At 41.6% G+C, this 19,395-nt stretch overlaps 1 protein-coding gene across 1 annotated transcript in view; it reads left to right on the top strand.

Moving 5' to 3' along the window:
- LOC138772174 (lysosomal alpha-glucosidase-like) overlaps positions 1-19,395 on the top strand; it is a 62,415-nt gene that overhangs the window by 5,665 nt on the left and 37,355 nt on the right. Inside the window, exons 2-7 of the mRNA XM_069952384.1 lie at positions 1,927-2,435; positions 4,220-4,365; positions 5,931-6,096; positions 8,969-9,065; positions 9,234-9,353; positions 13,386-13,504. Of these exons, the coding sequence (XP_069808485.1) occupies positions 1,950-2,435; positions 4,220-4,365; positions 5,931-6,096; positions 8,969-9,065; positions 9,234-9,353; positions 13,386-13,504 (1,134 nt within the window). The 5' untranslated portion in view covers positions 1,927-1,949. The remainder of the gene's footprint in view (positions 1-1,926; positions 2,436-4,219; positions 4,366-5,930; positions 6,097-8,968; positions 9,066-9,233; positions 9,354-13,385; positions 13,505-19,395) is intronic.

Below are 19,395 nucleotides of genomic sequence, written 5' to 3' on the forward strand. Positions count from 1 at the left end.
TATCATCTTCTGGACTTGGTTTCTGGTGTCCTATTTAAGATTGCAGCTTCTGCCTGTGCCTTGCTGGTTATTGACTTAGTCTCTGCCTGCTTGTGGTTCTGTTTCTTTGCTTCTCCTGACTCCTGCTTAGTATCTTTTGACCTCGCTTGCTTGCTGCCTGCCCCCGACCATATTGCCTGTTATTTGACTACTCTTTTGGATCCTGATTTTGTACCTTTACTGCCAGACTGTTGTGACCGGATTGCTGACCATTCTTATTGTGTTTGTTTGTTTTGTCTTGTCTACTGTTTCACGTATCCAGGCCAGGGATCGCCGCCAAGTTGTCCGCTGCCATTTTAGGGCAGATTGCGGCAATTAGGTAGGGACAGTGGGAGGGGCTGAGCTCAGGGCTCACTGTCTCTGTGTGTTTGGTGTGACTGGTCGTGACAGAACAAATATATGAATGGACAGTACAGAGGTCTTTGTAGTGGTCTTTTTATTCCTAGGTCTGTAACCATGACAAAGGGGGCATCCTCTACGTCTAGAGGAAAGAAAATTGCACCATCAGCATCAACGCGGGTTCTTTACTGTACGAGCGGTAAGACTGTGGAACTCTCTGCCACATGATGTAGTCATGCCCGATTCATTAAATAAGTTTAAGGGAGGCCTGGATGCTTTTCTTGAACAATGTAATATTACAAGTTATGGGCACTAGATTTTCGGTGATACCTTGATCCAGGGATTATTCTGATTGCAATTGGTGTTGGGAAAGAATTTGCTTCCTGTGATGGGGCATTTGTCATCTGCCTCCCAGGGGTTTTTGCATTCCCCTGGATTAACACAGTAGGGTTTCCCTAGGTTTAACCTGATGGACTCTTGTCTTTTTTCAACCTTATTAACTATGTTACTATGTTACAAACATTAAAGAGTACCTGTCATTAAAAATAATTTTTGACATGTCGTCATGGTGGCTGTGCCTGGTGGCTGTACATTCCACTCCCCGACTGTATCTCCTGATTCGCTAATTCCAAGTGTAAGTCTATTAGGCTACATTGTTGGAATTCGCAAGTGGCTGGGGAGTGGATGGCAAGGCCACCATGCTCTCTCCCCGGCTATATATCCTGACAGTGAAACATGCTGCAATCAAAAACTTTTGACATACTTCATGACATAGAGAGTGAACGAGTCTAACTGCATGCAGAGTTCAATCAGAATCCTTCGATTTATTGCAAATCCGAGAGCATAGCAGTGGCATTTCAACACCAAAAGGTCTTTGGGGTCGAAATGTTGCTGCTATGCTTTTGTAATTGCAATAAATTAAAGAATTCTGATCGAACTTTGGATGGACTCCTTCACTCTCTATACCATACAAGTCAGCAGTGAGATAGCTAACATGCCCGTGTTCATCCCCATGTTGCACCCATACCTCTTTTTATACCTTAATTGTGGCCGTATGTACTGGTATTCTAAAAATTGTGAATAAACGCTCAAAAACAGAACAAAAACATATTTTTAATGACAAAAACTTTGTAAAGAAAACAGTACCGGCACTACCCTTCATGCACGGCTTCTACAGAATTGTAAGGCAAGGCATATACCAAAAACACTGTACGGGGTGCTCCTCATGGAATACAAAAACGTTCATAGATACATCCGTGAAGAAGAAAAAGATAAGAGGGCACTCACCGTACTGATGGGTAAACTTTATTTCTTATAAACTTTAAAATTCCAGCAGGTTCATCTGTAGCGGGCTGGGACGCCAACCACTAATTATCAGAAGCTATAGCTTGTGCTAATTAGTGGTTGGCATCCGAGCCCACTACAGATGAACTTGATGGAATTATAAAGTTTATATGAAATAAAGTCTACTCGTCAGTACGGTGAGTGCACTCTTATCTTATACTACCCCTTTAAGTGGTTCTTAATTGTATATGTGTTCACTTTCAGAGAGAGATTTCTTCTGGTTCAACATGCTGAATGCCATTTGTAAGAATACAACATGGAGGCTATATCTGCTCGTTCTGCTCTGTACAGCATGTATTGGAAAAGACCCATCAGAATGTTATGCCGACCGAGAAAGCCATTCTGACTGTACTCCAGAAAAGGATCTAAACAAAGAGGAATGTGTAACCGGTGGGTGCTTGTACCGGGGTCCTTCAGGCTGTCATCTCGACCCCGCAAACCGCTTTGACTGTGCTCCAGAAAAGGTTTTAAATAAAGATGAATGTGAAGCCCGTGGGTGCTGTTATGTTAAAAGAACAGATAGTATGGAACCTGAACAACCATCATGTTTTTTCCCTCTCAACTACCCTAGCTACAAAGCAGCCGACTTTACCCCCACAGAGAAGGGATTTTCTACAAAACTTGTACGCACTGTCAAAACTTTCATGCCCAAAGATTTAATGGTTTTACAACTTGAGGTTCACTTTGAGACAGACACCAGAATGCATTTCACTGTAAGTTTCTATCATAGAGTTCAAATAACATGAATGTCTATATTTATTATATTTATAGCATGTTCTGTAAAACTACACACATTTATGCTGCTATTGGACCTGGGATTATGGGTTGGGTTAGTACTTTGAGTAAAAAATGTTAAGGGGTTGTCCAGCGAAAATCTGTTTCTTTCAAATCAACTGGTTTCAGAAAGTTATATAGTAATTTACTTCTATTTAAAAATCTGTTTCTTTTAAATCAACTGGTTTCAGAAAGTTATATAGTAATTTACTTCTATTCAAGAAGTCTTTCCATACTTATCAGCTGCTGTATGTCCTGCAGGAAATGTTGTTTTCTTTTTAGTGTGGCGCAGTGCTCTCTGCTGACATCTCTGTCCGAGATAGAAACTGTTCAGAGCAGCCACATGCTGCCACATGCCTCTTTCCCCCTCATTCTGTGAGCGAGACAGCCCTATAAAGTTACATTATGCGACTATCTCTGTCATGTGACACAAAGCCGAGAGAGAACACGCTAAGCCTGGATGGCTCATTCATCTGATGGGTCATGGTCTGAACACTTAGACTCTGACCAATAAATTGTTTTGATCTGTCTCTATGACATATCAAAACATTTTTTTACGGTGACTGTGCCTATTTACTCTATGAATACTCTGGAAACTGATCAATTTTTTTTTTTTTTACAAATATATTGTTTTAATAAAGTTATGTTACTTTGTAATACAACTGTATTTAAATAAAATATATATTTTCTCATGTATATATGCACTTTCATCGACTAGCTTTCTAAACCATGCATCTAAGCTGAACAGCGCTATACTGAGTAGGGTCTCATTCCCATGTTACGTATATTGCTACAGAACACAGCATGATCGCTGTATGCGGCAGCCTCTGTGTTTGATAGCAATCACCGCTCAGATACTCATCGCTGCTCACTGCTCACATTTTTTTTTGGTGTCTCTAGTTTGAATTCAAGGCTGCTATAAGAGAATCAGAAAAATATTTAATAATTTGATATGGGGGAGAAAAAAACATTACAAACATATTACACTATTAGGCCGGGTTCACACAGTGTATGACAGTGGCCATTCTGTGACACAGCAGTACCGGCCGGATGAACTTCACTTCTTTTTATTTGAAATGTGGACAAGATGTTGGCTGCTCCCAGTTAGTTGTGTGTACAATTTGGTGCATGTACACACACCATTAGAGGGTTATGAACGGAAAAGATACAGGTAGACAACATAAAACCTCAAAGCATTGAAGTAGAAAACTAAGCAATAAGCAGTCAATGTTTGAGACAGAACTGGATATTTCTATAGGAAATAGAGATGAGCAAACTTCCTTAAAGTTTCATCATGCATGAACCTGAACGATTGGGATTTAAATCCCGCTGCCTGGGAGTGTACAAAATAAATGTACACACCTATATCAGTTATAAAGTGGAACAGAACAACTGTAAATTTATGTTCACAAGTAGGCTCATTGCTGGAGACCAGAGGGAAAAGGAAAGCATTGGCATGGGGTCACTATATGAATATATAGAGGCTGAGCTGTGATTGGTTGATATGGGCTACAAGAGCATCTCCCAGTTTTCATAAGGGCACATTTCTTATATGATTTTGCTACCTATTACTGACTGAAAAGCATTTATGATCAGCACTTTTTATTATGCTATTTCTTCTTTTTATCAAAACCATAAACAATATGACCATATGTCCATAGTCTCTTAAGATGCTCTTAAATGTATTCTCATAATTTCAACTTCTTTTTATTTATCACTGTAGATTAAAGATCCTACTCAAGACCGCTATGAGGTTCCTATTGAAACACCCCGTGTAAAAAGCCAAGCAACTAACGTACAATATGATGTCAAAATCATTCCTGATCCTTTTGGCTTAATCGTCAGTCGGAAAAGTAATGGGCAAATCTTGTGAGTTGCCTTTGTTTTACTGACGTAGAAGTAACATTCCTTGGCAGTTTGTTTTGCAGACAATAATGTGATAGGCCAACAAGAGTAAGACATATAACAGGCTAACAACAAACAGTTAATACCACCTAAAAAAAATCACAGAAAAAAAATCAATCGAAGAATTAAAAATTATTAGATTCCTCCCCTCTCACCCATGCCGGTTTATTGGGAGACACTGGCCATGTGGCAGCCTAAAAGATCTACATCTGCTCTTAGGGTTCTTTTACACAGACAGATTATCTGACAGATTATTGAAGCCAAAGCCAGAAACAGACTATTAACAGAGAACAGGTCATAAAGGAAAGACTGAGACTTCTTCTCTTTTCAAATCCATTCCTGGCTTTGGCTTTAATAATCTGTCAGATAAATCTGTGTGTGTAAAAAGACCCTTGGCGAGTGGCGAGCACAGCATCTCCTTCATTCTCTTTTTCTGTCATCACTCACCAAAAAGTGATGGGATATAACATTATTTTATGAAATAGGAAAACACCTTTAATTTAGCCCTTGTGCTATCTATATTTAAACAAAAGTGATCTAGTTAGCCCTCCCCCCAGTAGATGGCATCTCCCCAAGTATCCCCCCCACCCCGTAGATAGTGTCTCCCATGGTAGGCATCTCCCCTAGTCCCCCCCCCCCCCTCCAGTAGATAATGTACCCAATGGTAGGCAAGGAATATTCCCTAGTACCCTTCCCCAGTAGTGTCATACATGGTAGGTATCTCCCCTAATATCCCCCCCCCCATGAATATAATGTTCCCCCATGGTAGGCATCTCTCCTAGCATCCCCCAATAGATAGTGTCCCCCATTGTAGCCATCTCCCCTTTTACAGCCCCCCCCTCCAGTATATAATGTACTCCATGGTAGACATCTACAATGGTAGTAATTCCCTCCTTTCTCCCCATGTAGGCACCCCTGCAAGTGTAATAACAAAAAAAAAACAAAAGAATATACTCAGCTGGCACCGAGAAAGGAAGCAGCTTCTTGTGGCATTAGGCATAATGATGCCTCCACCCACAAGAGTGACTGGCAGAGTCTGGAGCCAATGGCTTATCGCTCTGTCATTACAGTGCCATCTATACTTGCAAGTGCTTGTCAGGAGCACCTGCAGCACCCGTGAGGCCCACTTGGCCGGTTGGATGCTGCAAAAGTGATACAATGAGGTCGGCCAAAAACTGTCCATTTATTATTGGTACTCATTGCCATACTAAAAAACTGCAAGGTTTCATGATTTTTTAAAATAGGGAGCAAAGTAAAAAATCATTAAAATGTTTAAAATATAACTTGATTTAAACAGCCAATAATTTTCAACAGAGACATTTACTTTAAAAGGAACCTTCCCACCAGATATGCTGCCCTCTCTGGGGGTTACTCTAGGGTTAGCTGCTCATCAATCTAAAAGGCCAGGCAGCATCCCACAGAAAGGATATATATGAGCTATTAGGTTATGTTTTGGCCTCACATGTGGGTACTTGTTTTAAAGCAAGAAGATTGTCAGTATAATTTACAGAGGTTTTTTCCTTTTTTAGGTTAAACACCACTCTGGCTCCATTACTGTTTGCAGACCAATTCATTCAGATGTCCACCTCTCTTTCGTCAAACTTCATATATGGACTGGGTGAACATTATACTTCAATTAACCTGGACCTTAACTGGAAAAGATTAACATTTTGGAACAGAGACTTAATACCTCGGGTGAGGCAGCCTAAACTTATGCATATGATCTATCTATCCTGTTGGCAATACCGCTTAAAATTTGCATAGTGTTTGTCTCCAAAGAAATGTTCCATATGTTCCAAATGTTACATGTATATTTACCGATATACATGATTCACATCAATAGAATATCAACAGAACATCAATAGAAGTGAGCTGCAATACTACACACAACTGGGAACAAGAGTGACACATTTTTTGTTAGAAAACAGCCATGTTTTTTTTCTAACACTGGATAACCTCTTTAAAGCGATTCTGTACCCACAATCTGACCCCCCCTCCCCCAAACCGCTTGTACCTTCGGATAGCTGCTTTAAATCCAAGATCTGTCCTTGGGTCTGTTTGGCAGGTGATGCAGTTATTGTCCTAAAAAACTACTTTTAAACTGGCAGCCCTGTGTCAAACGGCCGCGGCCTAGATTGTATATGCATTAGGCTGGCACAACCTCTCTGTCCCTCCTCCTCATCATTTTCTTTTATTCCTCACCTGTGTCAGCACGGCACATGGGCTGGATCGTTAAGGCACCTGTGCAATGTTCAGACTTAAGAAAATGTTCTAGGGGCATTCCTAATGATGAAGAGGGTGGGGAGGAGGGATGGAGGGGTGGTGCAAAGTTAGGGCACAGATATTCTAGGCCACGGCCGTTCGCACAGGGCTGCCAGTTTAAAAGTTGTTTTTTAGGACAATAACTGCATCACCTGCCGAACCGCCTCAGGATAGATTTTGTATTAAAAGGAGCTATCTGACGGTACAAGTGGTTTGGGGGGGGGGGGGGGGGGGACAGATTGTAGGTACAGAGTTGCTTTAAAGTGAATCTAACTGTACATTTAACTGATCTAACCTGATGATAGATTCTAATAGGGCAGGGGATGGAGAGTACGGTCATTCCTTTATTTAAAAAGTCCATTGCTCCAGTAATGATAATGATTTATTTTTCTTAATATGTACATGAGACAGTTTGGGGCACTGTCACATCTGATCTATCCAACCTGCTGCTAGATTCACTTTTTTCAATTAATCATGGCCGTTGTTGCAAATTGGATGAAGGGTGTATACACTCTACACACTCCAGCCTGGATTGCTTGCGGCCGCACCGAAAACTGTTAGTTTTGTGTGGCCGTTATTCATTGAATAGCGTCCGCACAAGACTGGCAGAGCAGACAATGTAAAGTTTAGCTCCGGACGCACTATACATTGTCGGCTATGGTGATTTGGAATGTGGGCACACCCAAATGCCGTATTAATATTAATAGGGACAACAGGTGCAGATTGACTTGGGTTACTTTTCAAGCCTAAAGTCATCTGTCTTGAAAAACTTAAAGGAGTAATAGTAAACTAGTTCAGTGTACAGTGTACTAATCAGACTCCCCTCCTCCAGGCTGTGTTCACTGCTCTGTGATGATTCTGTCCATAAGATGGCCGATATGAAGGAGCATGTGACTATTACCAACAGGTCTTAAAGGAGAAGTCCAGCCAAAACAATTCTTTAATATGTTATTACTTACGGAAAGTTAGACAAATTTCTAATGTACATTAATTATGGGAAATGCACATATAGGGCTATTTCCCTTAATTTAGTAGATCAGGGAGACTTCAGATTCTCTAAAAAAAGATGACGTCACGAACCGGGGGTGTAATTACAATGGATCGCCAGCAGGGGTGCACTATATATAGAAGTCAATGAGTACCATTGACGTCTATATATAGAGCGCCCCTGCTGTACACTCCATTGTAATTACAATGGATGTGTATGTAAATGTAATACAATATACAGTGTTTTTGATTGATTACATTTATGGAATACTTTGGGGAGCAAGGACACTTGCTCCCCAAAGTATTCCATAAATGTTTTCAATCAGTACATAACAGTAACCCGCCGCCCGCCCGCTGAACCGCCGCCGCTACCGAACGCTTGCGGCTGCCGAACGCCCGCCGATCTGGACAAGACTCAACTTCTACTCTCATGGTGATGGGAGAGTAGTAGCCGGGTTATATCGCCGCTGCTGCTGATGGGCGCAGGGCGAGCCACTCATCACTATGCAGCTATCATCCCCCCTCCGCTCCCCCCTCCTCCTCCAGCCAAACTTTACACTATGTGATGGCTGACTCCCAGCCCGAACTCCCCGCCCGCCCACCACTCTCCATGTGTGATCGGAGAGCGGCGCTGGGCGGGGAGTCAGCCATCACATAGTCTGTGTAAACTTTGGCCGGATAAGGAGGGGGGAGCGGAGGGGGATGATAGCTGCACAGTGATGAGTGGCTCCCCCTGCGCCCATCAGCAGCAGCAGCAGCGGCGGCGGTATAACCCAGCTACTACTCTCCCATCACCATGAAAGTAGTAGTTGAGTCTAGTCCAGAGTGCCAGGCGTTCGGCAGCGGCGGGCGTTCGGTAGCGGCGGACACTTGCTCCCCAAAGTATTCCAGAAATGTATTCAATCAAAAACACTGTATACTGTATTACATTTACATACACATCCATTGTAATTACAATGGAGTGTCCAGCCGGGGCGCACTATATATAGAAGTCAATGGTACTTCGTGACGTCATCTTTTTTTAGAGAATCTGAAGTCTCCCTGATCTACTAAATTAAGGGAAATAGCCCTATATGTGCATTACCCATAATTAATGTACATTAGAAATTTGTCTAACTTTCCGTAAGTAATAACATATTAAAAAATAGTTTTGGTCGGAGTTGTCTTTTAAAAGTGCTGTCATTCATTACAGATACTTAGTTCGATCTGATCATTTTATTTATAAGGGAAACAACAGTGCAATTTTCATATAATACCTTTTTTTTTATAATGTTTGCATTTGTTTGACAGTATATGTGTTTGGTTCTCATACTTTTAGAAAGATGCAAACCTGTATGGCACTCATCCTTTCTATGTTGCAATGGATCAAGATGGTTTAGCTCATGGAGTGTTTCTGCTTAACAGCAATGCTATGGGTAAGTGTTTTAAAAGATACATCTACTATCTAAATAAAAACTGAACTGTAATGGAAAAAAAATTACATATGTCACACACATATACATTATATTTCCTGTTTAAATTTTAACCTAATGACCACATACATAATATGGTACACAAAGTAATAATTATTATTTTTTTTCTAGATATCATACTGCAGCCTGCTCCTGCTTTGACCTGGAGAACTACAGGAGGGATTTTGGATTTTTATGTCTTTTTGGGTCCTGAGCCTAAAACAGTGGTCAAGCAGTACCAGGATGTCATAGGTAAGAATGCGTCTAAGTGCAATATGCTTAATATTTATATTATTTGTATTATTTATGCAGTGTTTTCTTAATAGGAAACTATCAGCAGGTTAAAGCATTTAACCTGCTGAGCTGTCCCTATAGCGCTGAGGATGAATGTAATTTTTTTACCTTTAACCTTGGTGCCATTTTCAGGATATTAGAAGTTGATTTATATGAGGTGTTTTTGGTGCACTGGGGGTGGGGTTACTGCCCTTGGTGCACTGATTCGCCCCAGCTGGCCCACCCCTCCTAATGAATATTGAGGTGGTGCTCTACTAAGCTAACATTCATTATTAGGTAGCCCACCCCCAGCACACCAAAATGATGAAATCAACTACTAATATCCCCAAAACAGTGCAGAGGATGAAGGTAAGAAAATTAACCTTATTCTCAGTGCCCCATGCACCCCCATGCTTCTTTAACATAATATTTAGCATTTTTTCCCTTTAACTTAACTATTTAATACAAAGTTGCCTACAGGTGGTTTTTTTTTATTAGAATAGAAGAGAGTAAATTTATACTTATTACCCATATTACCCCCCCCCCCCCTCCCCCCCCCCACACTACTACTACTACTCCCATCCTACCTTCTACCTCACTGTGATCACTTTCACCACCTGTTTGTGATCATGGTCCTTGATTATCACCATCTCCTGGTTTTCCATAATAACACCCACTACTACTCCCATCATTCATCTGACCTCCCAGTGATTAACCTCCCTACCTTGATCTTTACCCCCATCATCTCATGATCACGGCTGTGTGCAGTAGTGTCCTTTTCAGTGATACACTCCCTTACTTGATGTGTATTTTTTAGTGTGTGCCTGGTAATTGCAGGTACACTCCATCACTTAGTACAGACTTTTTTTGTGCTTGCCTGGTAATTGCCTGGTACATTAGCCATACTTGAGGAGGCATTAGCCATACTTGATAATGCTACTAAAGGCCCTTTTACATCAAAGTGATCATTGGTTATACTTGGCCGATTACTGGCCACTCCAGACAATAATTGTTTGGTGTAATAGCGCATGTTAAAAGACCATGATCCTGAACATGGTCTTTCAACATACTTAATTACAATCACATCAGCGACAGTCTGTTGCTTGTCGATTCGTGTAATAGGAGTGGCAGCAGACCGCCGTTCACTTCAATAGGCAGTCCGGATGATCCCACTGCTCCCCACAGCTCCTGCCACTGTTCCCCGCTCTTTCTTATTACATTGCCAGAGACTTGATATCCCTCATAGTATCTCACTTTAGGTTGACTGTACCTTTTGATGTATCACGCCTTTGTATATCATAACATTTTTTCTATTTGCAAGTATTGGAGAGTTGCGTGTGTCTATCTTAGGTAGTGATTGTTGGAACCTTAGGTGGTCCTGGACATTCTCTCCTTAGCATATATGGTGTGATAGGGGCACTGGTGTGACTTCCCTCCCCAGTCAGCCATTCGCTGACTGGGGTTGGTTGGGTCACCTCCCAGATCAGGACGTGCTTGAGTCATGCACTTATGACACAGCGCTTTCCTAGGTCAGGAGGAGTTGCCCGGGTATGTGGTATGCATATTCCTCCTGACTTGCATTAGCTTAACAGCTATGCCGAGACCGAGTCCCCCATGGGTCCGGCACAACCAACCTCTCTAAACCATGTACACCATTCCAGGTTAACTTAAATTTACCTGTTTATACCAAACCCTAAAGTGAATTTACCCTGGGTCATACGTAGATGGACAGCCCCCGTTTTAAACTACCATCTTTGAGTGATGTCCTACTCCTGCACCTGGTGACCGACCCCCTATCCTGATATAGTCAGAACTTGACACAGCAAGGTGGACCAATACACAGAGGGACCTTACCTATGGGGTCCTCTGATGACACTAGCTGTGCGGGATTTCTCTATCTTTCCAGCGCTGTTGGCTCTGAGGCTCAGACTGCGCTGTCAGCTACGGAGCTGAGCGCTGACACTAAGGGTCCTATTCCACGGGCTGAGGAGGGCCCGATTAACAATGTAAATGAGTGGCGATCTGCTAGATCACCGCTCGTTTACTGGGCCTATTCCATGGCCCGATGATCGTTGAGCGAGGGCTGCAAGGACATCGTTACCGATGTCCTTGCAGCAGCATACATTACCTGTCAGGTCTTCTCCGCGCTGTCTTCATCCCCGGGTCCCGCTCTCTCTATCTTCAGAATGGTCTGTCAGCTGACAGGCCACACTCAGCCAATCACAGGCCGCGGCGGTCCCGGCCTGTGAGGTCCCGGCCTGTGATTGGCTGAGCGCTCTGTCAGCTGACCGGCCATTCGGAAGATAGAGAGCGCGGGACCCGGGGATGAAGACAGCGCGGAGAAGACCTGACAGGTAATGTATGATGCTGCTGCTAGTAATCGTCGGTCTCTACAGTGGCAGCTCATATGCACTACAACTCCCAGCATATCCTGAGGGATGCAGACTATCAGTAAATGCTGGGAGTTGTAGTGCTTGCAGCTGTTGTACCTGGAGGATTCTTGGTGTATTGTACACTGAATGCTTTGTGGGAGATCACAATACATAGTTATGTGGGGGCTCAGTATGTGGAAGTGACCCCGGAACAGCACTAATATATATATTTTATCACCATACTGTACCTCTCAACATACCATCACACTATTACTGACCATATCCTCCATCATCATACTACTACTACTCTTTCATCCTCCTGCTCCTCCATCATCATACTACTACCTCCTTCACCTTCCTCCTGCACCTCCATCATCATACTACTACCCCTTCATCATCATCATACTACTACCCATTCATCTTTCTGCCCCTCCATCATCATAATACTACGCCCTTTATCATCATACTACTACCCCCTTCATCCTCCTGCCCCTCCAACATATTACTACCCATCCATCATCCTCCTACCCCATCATACTACTACCCCCTTCATCCTCCTGCCCCTCCATCACCCTCCTTCCCCTTCATCCTCCTGCCCTTCCGTCATCATAGTAGTACCCCTCTCATCCTCCTGCCCTTCCATCATCATAGTAGTACCCCTCTCATCAGCATACTAGTACCTCCCTTATCATTCTCCAGCCCCTCCATCTGTATTTAAAACAAAAACAGCTATACTTACCTCACCTGTAAGGTTCCTCTTGAGCCCCAGCGACTCCTCTCCCTGCTCTGCATGAGAGAGATCGCGAACGCCGGAAGGGGTGGGGCTTCCGTGGCAGGGGTGGAGCTTCCCGGGACTACCCAGGACATGGTTTTGCCGGTGCTGTCTCCTCATAGTCGGGCAGACCCGGCAAAACCATGTATTTATCCTGCTGGACAGGCAGTGGGAGTGGAAGAGGGGCCCACCAGAGGATCCTCCGGTGGCCCAGTCTGTCACGGCATGGAAGGACTCAGTGAGGTGAAGGTTTTTTTTTCTGATGAGCAGATAGATGTAACACTTGTGCAGACTAACAAAAACTGTAATAATATTTTTTCACTAAAAAACACATATATGTTAAAAGTTACAATTTATATTTGTTTCTTCAACATCTAAATGTTATCATAAGTGTATAGCAATGACAGTGTACGACAGTGGCAACAATACAAAAGAAATGGAACTTGTGAACCTGTGTATTATAATGGGTGGGTGTCAAGGTAGTAATGGAGAAGGCCAGTACAGAACCAAATAGAGAAATTATGTTGAGAAATTACTTGTGTTCCACATTGGTGTATTTCTCATAATCCAAAAAGGTTATTTGACTTTCACTATGAGTGGGCTTTGAGCACAGGTTAATATTGCACACCAGGAAATATGCATTATACAAATAGTGAGTAAGGTCCCTGATGCACATCCATAATTTGCGGTCAGAAATTTTAGATCCACAATTACTGACAGTTTTGGACCCATTAATGTCTATGGTGCCAGTGCACACAACTGTGGATGCAAGGTGTGATGTGGGCTACCTGACCATGCACTATGGAGCCAAAATAAATGTGTGTAAGAGGCCTAATAAATTGATTTTGTTCTCACTTTTTATTTTAGGGTACCCCTTTATGCCTCCATATTGGGGACTGGGATTCCACCTCTGCCGCTGGGGGTACACCAGCTCTGACATGACTCGAGAAGCTGTGAAGAAAATGAGAGATGCTCAAATTCCTTTGGTAACAAAATACAATATTACTGATTTTTGCAGTAAATTAAAGAATGGCTACTACAAGCTGCAATATTTTACCACAATATATGGACAATGTATATGTCTATCAATTTTACTCTATCTCTTGTAGTGGGATCAAAATTACTAAACATACGATAATGGATAACTTCTTTTAATTGAGTTCTCTATGTTATACTTTGGCATCTGCTCCACTGTTAGGACAGTGTATGTATTTTTCCACTACTCCCAATTTTCCCATCCCCTCCTCCATTTCTAAGATATTGATATTTTAACTTTTGGGTTCCAGATATGATAATCAGCCCCACATAGCTGACTTACAAGGTGGCATGACTCTAAGGGTGATACTGTCCAATGAGCAAGGGCAGTATCAGAGTAGCTCTTTCAGCATGGTCTCCTGAGATCATGAAATCAGAGATCATGCTTTTAAATAGTAGCCTTATTCCAGGAGTAAAGGGACATAGGGACAACTTGGCAGAGAGGAAGAAGCAGCTACTGTCAGCTGTCAGTCATTTCCTCCAGTCCTAAGATCTGAGGTGTACATCAGGAAGCCAAGCAGTCCATGCATCCCTCAGTTCCTGAAATCAAAGCTATAGCTATAACTGGAGAATGGGTGGGTGTACACAAAAAATACTATTTTAGTCAGTGGAGCAAAGGCCACAAAATTATATGGAGAACTATATATTTTGCACTGAATGGGCTCTCTTTAAGAGAAAGGAATCATTGCATTCATTGAAACACATGTCAATTGTCACTCTGATTGATTGATTGATTGACTGATAGAAGTTCTTGAATTTGTTATGTACTGTATTTAGAAAAATAAAACACATGTCCATCAAGTTTACCCAAGATAGTTGGAAAGATGTGAATGGAGAGGAGGGGTATTGGTAACTTTTGTCAAGATTTTTTACTTTTATGTAAGCCCTAATAAAGTGCCACTGTTATTTTAAAAAACATTTGACACATCACAACTTTTGGCACATCGTGGTCTGAGTCTTAGACCATGACCAATCAAGAGAACAAGCGATGAAATGACTGCGGTGCCGTGTGCTCTTCTCCCTGCTGTGTGTTCGTCCAAAATGGTTGGTCCTATAGACTTGCTTGTTATCCTGATGGGTCACGGTCTGAACACTCCCGATCATAATTCTTGACATGTCTCTGTGACACATGACACAAGCCCTCTCTATACAGAGCTGCCCCCGGCTAACCGATGGTTCATGCCAGCTTATTAACAAACTAAATGCCGTGACATAATGGCACTGATCCCGGCTCAGTGATCGATAACGGCAACCCTTAGTAGTTGAACACAGATTACTGTAGTACATATGTACTGCAATGATCTCTATGAGCAATCAGTGCATTGCTTATATAAGTCTCCTAAGGGGACAAAAAGTCTTTTCATTAATAAAAAAATTCCATACTTTCATAAAAGTTTAAATCACTCCCCTTTCCCTATTTTATAAATATAATAATAAATAAATTAATTAACAAATAAACATGTTTGCTTTCCCTGCATGTGGAACCTCCTGAACTCCTGATAAAATGATGACATTCTTGATTTCACATGGTAATTGGCGTAAGCGCAGAAAGTAAAGCCAAATCCAATATAAAGAAAAATAGAAAAAAAGTCCCAGAGGGCAACAAAATTCAGAAGACCAACAAAAGTGCAGGGTGAGCATGTTGTGGATGCCAGAGCTCCTGACTCAGCTCGGCAGTGTGACAGCTGTTTCGCGTGTTCAATCACGCTTCTACAGACGCTAGGAACTGTGGGTACGTAGGGATTGAAATATCCAACAATCAAGACATACCAGACAGCTACAAACATGATTTAAATTAGTTAAGTACACACATAGTTAAAATCATAATGCCTTGCATGATTAGTACATGTAACAAAATTCAACTTAAATGAACATATTTAATTCTATGCGATCATTCAGACTAGCTGGACCTTGTGCGTTTGTTTCAAGGATGCATCTAGCCTCTTCTTGCAAAAGTTGTTTGTTGTTATCAGTTCCAATATTGCACTTTATTTTTTTTATGCCCATGAATTTAAGAACACCGGTATTTCCTTCATGTTTCTCGTGTATATGTGCTATTAACCTGGAAGCCCCTTGTTTTGTCCGTATGGACCTTATATGTTCATAGAAGCGTCTATTCAGACTACATTTGGTTTTTCCTATATAATAGGCCCGCATTCAGATATCCTCCCACACATATAATAGGCCTCGCATCCTCCCACACATACAGATTTTCCAGGTTTAAAGGAGCCGCACCATGTACAATTACCGCACTTGACATTGCCTTTAGGGGCCGATTCCTCCAACCAGGTAAGTTTTTTCTTGTCTTTCACAAAAGTGCTTCTTATTAATTCATCCTTTATGTTTGTACATTGTCTAAATGTCACTGTTGGTCTTGTAATATTTTCTGCTGTCAAGGCTGGATCATCTTTGTTATATCCCAGTGCTTATGTATAGATTTGCAAATTTTTTCAGCCATTGGGCTATATTTGAATGAAAATACAATTCTCCCTTTTTTTGTTCCTTTTGTTCCTTGTGGTTTTTAGATTTGAATAATAGGTCCTCTCGTTTCCATTTTTTTTGCTCTATTGTATGCTTTATCTAGGATATTCTGTGGATATCCCCGCTGTAATAGTCTTGCAGTTAGATTTTTGGCTTGTTTTTTATATTCAGTACTGTTGATTCGTCTAAGACGCAAATATTGTCCGTATGGTACTGCAGTTTTTGTGTGTTTTGGGTGATAACTAGAGAAATGCAGCAACGCATTTGTAGCAGTAGGTTTCCGATATGATGTAGTTTAAATTTTCTGATCTTTAATTTTGACGAGCACATCCAGAAATTCCATTTGTGAAGGGTCGGTTCTGTAAGTAAATGTCATGCTTTTGTTATTGCCATTCAGATACTTAACAAAGTCCTTGAATTCATAATTATCGTTATCCCATAAAATGAAAATATCGTGCACAAAGCGCACATACAACTGTATAGCTGAAATAAATGGATTACAGGCACTGAACACTAACCCACTCTCCAGGATGGCAAGATATAGGTTAGCGAAGGTACATGCGATGGGCGTACCCATCGCTGTACCCTCGCACTGTACATACCATTGGTTATCAAACGTGAAAACATTATTTCCAAAATTAACAAAAGGCTTTCACAAATAAAATCTATGAAGTCTGCACTTTGTTCTGTCAGCAGGAGTAGTTTCCTCATGGCTTCCTACCCCTATTTTGTGGGGGATCCATGTATAGAGGCTTTAGAAGATTATTATGAAGAAGCTATAAAACAATTAAATGATAGTAAGACATATAAAAAATTACCATCTAATCCATCTGCTAAAATTAAAAATAAACTAATTTCATTATTGAGGAAATACATAGAGAAAGGGGTATTATCTCAGAAAATGGCTAATAAACTGTTACCAGAATATGTCAAAAAACCTATCTGGTACCATATCCCGAAACTACAAAAAAATATCTGTCAACCCCCCCACCCGCCGGTCGCCCTATAGTGTCCTGTCCACCATAGGTTCGCTATCAGGACCTTTATCCAAATATCTGGACTGGTTACTAAGGCCTTTATTAAAAACAGCTCCATCTACAGTGAAAGACACTAACGAATTACTGACAGCAATGGCAGAAGTAAGTTGCAGTGTGAACACACATCTATGCAGTATAGACGTAGAAAGCCTCTATACACTGATCCCACACAAAATAGGGGAAGCCATGAGGAAACTACTCCTGCTGACAGAACAAAGTGCAGACTTCATAGTGTTTTATTTGTGAAAGCCTTTTGTTCATTTTGGAAATAATGTTTTCACGTTTGATAACCAATGGTAAAAAAAATATGACATTTACTTACAGAACCGACCCTTCACAAATGGAATTTCTGGATGTGCTCATCAAAATTAAAATTCAGAAAATTGAAACTACATCATATTGGAAACCTACTGCTACAAATGCGTTGCTGCAATTCTCTAGTTATCACCCAGAACACACAAAAACTGCAGTACCATATGGACAATATTTGCGTCTTAGACGAATCAACAGTACTGATGCTGAATATAAAAACAAGCCAAAAATCTAACTGCAAGACTATTACAGTGGGGATATCCACAGAATATTCTAGATAAAGCATACAATGGAGCAAAAAAATGGAAACGAGAGGACCTATTATTCAAATCTGAAAACCACAAGGAACAAAAGGAACAAAAAAAAGGGAGAATTGTATTTTCATTCAAATATAGCCCAATGGCTGAAAAAAATTCGCAAATCTATACATAAGCACTGGGATATAATCAAAGATGATCCAGCTCTGACAGCAGAAAATATTACAAGACAGTGACATTCAGACGATGTACAAACATAAAGGATGAATTAATAAGCACTTTTGTGAAAAACAAGAAAAAACTTACCTGTTTGGAGGAATCGGCCCCTAAAGGCAATGTCAAGTGAACACGCGAAACAGCTGTCACACTGCCGAGCAGAGTCAGGAGCTCTGGCATCCACAACATGCTCACCCTGCACTTTTGTTGGTCTTCTGAATTTTAAATGAAGAAATAAAGTTTAAAGATTTTATGGTGAGTGCCCTCTGGGACTTTTTTCTATTTTTCTTTATATTGGATTCTACGTTACACAGTCAGTAGTGAGCACCACCACTTATACTGTATGCATCATCCAGCATAAAATGATATGATTACGGACTATATTCTATCTCAGTAGTGCCGGTTTCTATCTCTATTTTTTCATAGAAAGTAAAGCCAAAGCTTAAATGTGCAGATTTTTTTTTATCAAATTCTGATACATTTGAATAAAAAGTGATCAAAAGGTCAAATTTATGCAAGATTTAATACATTACAAATTCACCCTCAAATCTTATTACTCTGCCCTTCACCTTGCCAAACAATCTTATTTCACCTACCTCATCTCTTCACTGTCAAACAATCCAAAACGCCTTTTCAACACCTTTAATTCTCTTCTCAAGCCCAAAGTTCAGTCACCTATCACTGACCTCTGTGCTGATGATTTGGCCTCCTACTTCAAATCCAAAATTGACACTATCCATTCTGACATCACCTCCCAGCCCCAAAGCCCCATTAATCCCATCCCCTCTCCCACCTTCTCTTCACTCTCTGCTTCTGATCCAGTGACAGAGGAAGAAGTCGCCAAGCTCCTCTCCTCCTCTCGTTCCACTACCTGCCCTAGTGACCCTATTCCCTCACACCTCCTCCCGTCACTCTCTCCCGCTGCCACTACTCACCTCACCAAAATATTCAACCTCTCCCTCTCCTTTGGTATCTTTCCCTCCTCATTCAAACACTCTGTAATTACCCCGCTGCTGAAAAAAACATCTCTAGACCCGTCCTGTGCAGCCAACTATCGACCTGCCTCCAATCTCCCCTTCATCTGGAACGTCTCGTTTACTCTCGTCTAACCCGCTATCTCTCTGATAACTCTCTTCTTGACCCTCTACAGTCTGGCTTCTGATCCCTTCACTCCACTGAAACGACCTCCTGAAGGCCAAGTCACAAGGAAACTACTCCTTGCTGATTCTCCTGGATCTCTCAGCAGCGTTTGACACTGTGGACCACCAGCTCCTCCTCTCCATGCTCAGCTCTCTTGGTCTTAAGGACTCTGTTCTCTCCTGGTTTTCTTCCTACCTCTCTGACCGCTCCTTTAGTGTATCCTTCTCTGGCTCTACTTTTTCTCTCTTACCTCTCTCTGTTGGGGTTCCCCAGGGTTTAGTCCTGGGTCCCCTCCTCTTCTCCCTCTATACAGCCCCCATCGGACAGACCATCAGCAGGTTTGGCCTGCAATACCATCTATATGCTGATGACACCCAGTTATACCCTTCTTCCAGTGAC

This window comes from Dendropsophus ebraccatus, chromosome 14 (genome assembly GCF_027789765.1).
Source record: "Dendropsophus ebraccatus isolate aDenEbr1 chromosome 14, aDenEbr1.pat, whole genome shotgun sequence".
Classification (NCBI taxonomy): Eukaryota; Metazoa; Chordata; class Amphibia; order Anura; family Hylidae; genus Dendropsophus; species Dendropsophus ebraccatus.